At 40.6% G+C, this 6,332-nt stretch overlaps 1 protein-coding gene across 2 annotated transcripts in view; it reads left to right on the top strand.

Moving 5' to 3' along the window:
• Positions 1 to 1,889: 1,889 nt before the first annotated feature.
• The window catches only part of LOC121504182 (protein Dok-7-like), a 59,879-nt gene continuing 55,436 nt past the window's right edge, over positions 1,890 to 6,332 (top strand). For both annotated transcript variants that reach the window (XM_041778841.1, XM_041778840.1), the window contains exons 1-3: positions 1,890 to 2,148; positions 2,256 to 2,301; positions 3,768 to 3,998. In XM_041778841.1, the coding sequence (XP_041634775.1) occupies positions 2,095 to 2,148; positions 2,256 to 2,301; positions 3,768 to 3,998 (331 nt within the window). In that variant the 5' untranslated portion in view covers positions 1,890 to 2,094. The remainder of the gene's footprint in view (positions 2,149 to 2,255; positions 2,302 to 3,767; positions 3,999 to 6,332) is intronic.

The following is a 6,332-nucleotide window of genomic DNA, read 5'->3' as shown; positions in this document are numbered from 1 at the left end:
TTAATGTTGCTGTCTTACCGACAAAACATCACACTCGTTTTGACTGTTTTCTGCAGAAACTATAGAAAAAAACTTCTTTAAGAACACACTGTATTTCTCTTTGATTAATACCAATCATAAAGTCCCTAATACAGGTTACACTGGCAAGACTGTTTTTTTGGGATCTCCCAGAGCAAAAAGGGCTTAAACCATCTCCTGGTAGAAGCTGATTTCTCAGCACACAGTGCTAGTCACAGTGAACAGGATGTAGCCAACACTAAACAGATGAGGACAAAATTATTAGCCCCCTATAAAATTTTCAGTTATTTCCAACAGAACAAGACATTTTTACCACAAACATCCTAGTTTTATTTTGGATGCTTACATTATTTTACCAACACATTTTATTTCACAAAAATAAAATGTGTTGGTCTTCTGGAGGTAGATCTACATCAGGAGCTATACATGTTTCGGGTCCTTGTTGTGTTGGAAGACAAAGGGACAACCCAGACCCATTTTTGCAGCTGACTGCTTGAAGTTTTCTTTCACAATCTTCTCATTTCCTCCTGTCTTTATGATTCCCTCCACTTTTATGAGACTCCCAGTTCCCCCATCATAATACTCCTACCATTGTGCTTCACTGTGGGGACGGTGTTCTTTGGGTTATGCACCTTTAACCTTCTTTCTCCAAACATAAGCATCATTTCTGTGGTCAAAGAGCTCCAGTCTGGTCTAATCTGACTAAAGCACATGCTTCCAGTATTCATAATCTTTCCCCAGGTTGTCCACAGAATAATTCAGTCTGGCTTAAAGGTGTCTCTTCTGCAGAAGTGGGCTTTTTTTGTTTCTTCCTTGTCCATTCCTGTGCAGGGCTCTAGTGACTGTCTTCTTTGAGATGAAAAATTCCTGACCTGGCTAAGTCATCCACTCGTGTATTGGCAGTTGTTCTGGAGTCTTCAGAGACATCTCTCACTAGTTTTCTTCCCAGAGTCTCTGAAAATGTTCTCTTCCCACCTCTGCCAGGCTGTGTGTCTCTTTTTGAATGTCTTCATGATACTTCTTACTCCAATTCTTGACAATGCAAAACGCTGTGATAACTTTGTATGCCCTTCTGTGGCTTTGTAAGCACCGATAATTCTTTTACTCAAGTCTAAACTTATTTCCTTTGTTTTTGACATGACGCTTTCTCGAGTGAACAGGCCTTCCCACAGAGTTGGCTGGACCCCTGACAAACCCAGCAAATGGGGCCTCCCCAGCTGTGGTTTATCGATAGTATCAGTGTGTGTTGGATCAGTAGCATTGATGTTAGCATCCTGGCTAACAGTTACTTCATTTTGGAGTGGAAAGCATGCCAAGCTATTATTGGATTCTGATATTCAACTTGTTCATGACACTTTAAGACCCCTTTTTATCACTGTTTCTGCCAATTTTCACCACTTGAAACCCATTTTGGCACTTTAAGCCACGTTTCACCATTTTCCCTGCAAATGTTTGTCCCTTTTTGCATTGTTTAGCACATTTTTTGCTGCTATCCAATTTTTGTCACTGTAACCAATTTTCACCACTATTTTTCAGGTAATTTTTGACACTTGTGACCACACATTTCCAGGCTTTTTGCCACCGTTTTTGCTGTCTTCATTTAGTCAAAATAAATACACACAATTTACTTAAAAAGTCTTGGGTTTCATACACAAACTCTTCAATTGCACATTTTCTGCCTCTTAATAAAGGTTGTTTAAAATTGCACTGTTATGTCTCTCTGCTTTTTCTTAACCTGTATTTGTACAGGTGCTTGCTGATGTTCAGGGTAACATTTATTGTGTTGATATGTGGCATTTGTGGTATGGCAATCACGTCTTCTAGTAGTTTTCCCTGCAGCAGCGCAGCAGGTGGTGTAAACAGGCCCAGGTGGCAGCAGCATGGTCGGTTGGCTGGTTCAGGCTCACAGACTGACACACAGACAGACGGACGGACGGTGGTCATGCCATTTTCCATGTGCCTTGCTGGGGGCGAGTTAGCGCCCCACAAGCAGAGCAGAGAGAGCAGAGCAGCTATTTTGAAAGTGACCCCTCATTCAGGCAGCGACTGTGCAGCTGTCAGGAACCATGACTGAAGATGACGGATTCTGTTGTCGTGGAGGGATATGCCAGACTCCGAGATGGAAAAAAGGTGCTATGCTTCACTAAATTTGCTGACGGACATGATGCAGAAGTACTTCAGCGCACTTTTCATCTGTGCTTAAAAAGTTTGTCTCTGCTTTTGTTTTTCTTCCACAGTGGAAAACTAGGTGGCTCGTTCTTCGCAAGCCGTCGCCTGTAGCAGGTAGAAACTTTCACATTTTCACATTGGTATATCTCTACTAATAATACGCGAGCCTGGCTACGGTGTGTAAACAAATAAATGCGCATGAAAGCTGCGTCATAGCTGAGGAAGCTAGCAAGCTGGACATATCAGGTGCTAGCATGCGCGTGCTTTTATGTGTAACGGACATTCATGGGTTCGCTGCTCGTTTTCGTACATTCGAACTTTGGGCTGTGAGTATGGGTCCCTGAAGGGTCAAAAAGGTTTGGAACAAACGTGGCTGTAAGTTATAACCTTTTAGTTTATTTCCCCCTTCATAAACCCTAGACAAAACAGGAAGAAAAGATATTTTCTTGTAATTTCTGAAGGTTTATGAGAAAAATATTTGGCAAATAATAAATGTGTGTAAGAAACAGCTGGATAAGAGAACTGTTTTATAAGCTAACGAGAGATATGAATTGAAATTTGCACGTGTACCAATTTGACAGTGATTTGGTTCATTAAATATGTGATTTAAATTGTATTTATGTTTTGCTTCTTTTGCTCATGAAGGACGTCCTAAATTTTCAAACTTGAGGCCCTGGTGTTATAATGATTTCTGCTTTCTATAGAAATCTGTTTCTTTGCGTTTTTGAGTTGTACATGCACAGAAAGGCAGAACTCTAAACACATTATGAAACCTTTATAATTATGGTTGTTTTCACCACATCAAGTGTCTCCAATATGTACTCCTTTTCACAGGAAAATGGAGTAAAATGAAATGTATTGTTGCAAGTGCATGTCCCCTTAGGGCTCCTGTAGTCAATGTGTAGGTATTCAATTAAAAAGAATGAACATATAAAGAATTGTGCACATTTTTATTTTGACATTCAACTCAGGCAGATTTCTTGACACAGAGTAACTTTTTTTTTCAATTAAACATTTATAAACATCATTTCTGATTCTACAAATCTTGTTTTTTGACCCTTACAGGACCCCATCCTCACAGTGAATGTGGTAAAAGACTGTTAATATAAACCTAGCTGTACCCTGAATGTGCTCTTTGCAAATGTAGTAGAATAACAAGCCCACTTGTCTGCTGTTGACTTGTCTAAGCCCTTGAATTCATCAGTGACCTCTGATCTTTATGAATTGAATAAATAATATCTTGTATTTGCTGTGGTGAAGTAGCTATTTGCATTTCATAAAAATGTTTGTGTGGATATCTGGTGGCCAGCTTAACATGCCCCACAGGTTGGACTAAGGTTGAGTATTGCTCATCTTCAGATCTTTGATGTCAGTGTTATCACAGCTGTCTGGGCTCATGCCTCAGTTATTTGGGTTAAGAGGAGTGTGTGAAGGAGAGGGATGCACTCACTCACACAGTCTTGTTTTGTCAGTTGACTCTGATTGTTTGAAGGTGCCAAAAGACTACAGGGCGATGAAACAGCTACTGTGTGACAAGATACATTTTCTAGGTATGTGATAAGCCCATCTGTTTTCTCCAGACTGCCTGGTTCTGCTGGTTTTTAAGGACAAGTCGGACAAAGCTCAAGGCAATAAGGAGAGAGCCAGTGTCACCTTGGAGGAGATCTGCGGTTTGGAAGCGGGGCAGTGGTATGAAGGCGTGGCTTTTACTCTGGCCATCCTCTGCCTGAACCAGGCTGTGCTGCTGGGCTTTGACAACAAGGAGGCGCTGCAGGCGTGGGATGTCCGCCTGCGATACAGCCTTGGAGAAGGTAAGAGGGACCTTTGGTGTTGATGCTTTGTTTATGCAGTGATTTTAATTTTATAGGATAATGTGACATGTGAGATCACTGTGCTGTAGAGAAGCAGGTTTCTACAACTGGATTGATTCATCCCTCGTGCAGACCGGTTTCAGTGTTTAAATTTACTGCAGCTGAAAAATAGCAAACAGATTTCTTCCAAAGTTAAATTAAAAATTAGAGCTACCATTTGGCAGTTTTACACCGTATTGACAAAAGTATTTTGCCACACCTCTTGATCACTGAATTCAGGTCTTTCAATCAGACCTGTTGCCACAAGTGTATAAAATCAAGCACCTCGCCATGCAGTCTCCATTTGCAAACATTTGTGATACAAAATGGGTCACTCTGAAGAGCTCAGTGACTTACGTGTGGTACTGTGATGGGTGCCACCTTTGCAGTGAGACGGTTTGTGTTTAAATTTCACCCCTGATGGATATTCCACAGTCAACTGTAAGGGATTTTATTAGAAAGTGGAAGTGTTTAGGAACAACAGCAACTCAGCCACAAAGCCGAAGACCGCATAAAATCACAGATCGGACCTCACAGCGCCAAGTCCAATGACAAGTGTCAGATGGAGTGGTGCAAAGCCACCGACACTGAGCTGTGGAGCAGAGAAAACGTGTTCTTTGCAGTGACAAATCTCACTTCCCTGTTTGGCAGTCAGATGGGTGAGTCTGGGTTTGGCGGATGCTGGGAGAACATTACCTATCTGACTGCGTTGTATCAAATGTTTGATCGAGAAGGGATAATGGTATGGGGCTGTTTTTCAGGGTTTGGGCCAGGCCCCTTATCTCCATTGAAGGCCAATCTTGATGCTTCAGTGTAAGACATTTTGGACAATGCTATGCTTCCAACTTTGTGGCAACAGTTTGGGGAAGGCCTTTTCTACTCCAACATGACTGTGCCCCAGTGGACAAGGCAAGGACTATAAAGACATGGTTTGATTAGTTCAGTGTGGAAGAACTTGACTGGCATACACAGAGCACCTTTGGGATGAACTGTAACGGAGATTATGAGCCAGGACTTCTCGTCCAGCATCATAATACAAAAATATGATCATTTAATCTTTGTGTTCAAGCTGAAATTTTGTAAAATTTAAAGAAAATCCCTCAAAATGCTCCAGAGATACTACGTTTGCAAGAATGGCTTGGACTGACTTACTGTACATACGGACAGACGGACGGATGTACGGAAAGGGTTAGCTGAAAACAAGATGCTTGGCTGTTGCTTGTGCACAGGTGGAACAAGGAGATTTATTTCTCTGTTTATTTGCAGCTTTTTAGATTTTGCGTGGTTTGCGTGATAACAAAGGCAAAAACAGAGGTAATGATCTCGGTAAAACCAGGTGTTAAATGCAGTCCGGCTTCTCTTCTGATGTGACTAGAAAGTAACTCAACTACCTGCGGGTCACAACAACAACTTACACACCCCGAGGTCTTATTTTTGATTAAGAAGCCAGTCAACTCTGGACAAATGACCTTAAGATCCCCGCCTGAGGAATATGTCCAGGGAACTGATTTATCAAAACCCTGCAGGTTCAGCAGCAGCATTTAGAAATAATTTCTGTGTTTCACCTTCAGGAAACAGGAGAGGAGTTTTCTGCTTTACTACAGCAGTTTCTAAAAGGATGATTTATTAAAAAAATCAGAACAGGTCCAGCTGGAATTAAACAAAGGCATGAATAATTGACCATAAACTGAGGTTACAAGATCATCATTTAGAAATGATCAAAACTTACCAAGACAAGATGATCATTATTATCAAAGATTCATACTCTGATCTAAAGGGAAAGTTTGTGAACCACAATCAGGGGACGATGCATCTGCTTGCAATTATTAATCAAACTTTATCATTGAAAGGTGCTTGCTGAAAATCTAGTTATTGAGGTTATGAATGTTGTGAAGCACTCTCAGCCATTTAGAGTTCCTGAATAAAAAACAAAATGAAAAACAAGTTTTTATCAATATTTAAAACATCAAAAATGATTTTTATGAATGATTAAAAGAAGTTTTAATGAGGATGCACAAAGAACACAAAGCATCAAAAAACCTCAAGGGCTAATTAAAAAAAAAGAAAAGTCGGTTGTGTTTTTACTAGCTCTGTACTTTGGTTTAGTTTGGAGAGGTTACAAGATAAATAGATGTTTATACTTTTTGATGGAATAGACATACGATGTCCCAAATCATCCCCAAAATCCTACAAAAACAAGATAAATATGTTGAAGCAAAACAAATAAAGTTTGCAAGGAATGAGTAAGAAGCAGGATGAGTTTGTGATCGACCAGCTCCAGCCCCTGATCCCTGT

Source organism: Cheilinus undulatus, linkage group 22, assembly GCF_018320785.1.
Source record: "Cheilinus undulatus linkage group 22, ASM1832078v1, whole genome shotgun sequence".
NCBI classification, from domain to species: Eukaryota; Metazoa; Chordata; class Actinopteri; order Labriformes; family Labridae; genus Cheilinus; species Cheilinus undulatus.
The sequence above is the reverse complement of the archived record's forward strand: the minus strand, read 5'-3'. Positions and strand labels throughout refer to the sequence as shown.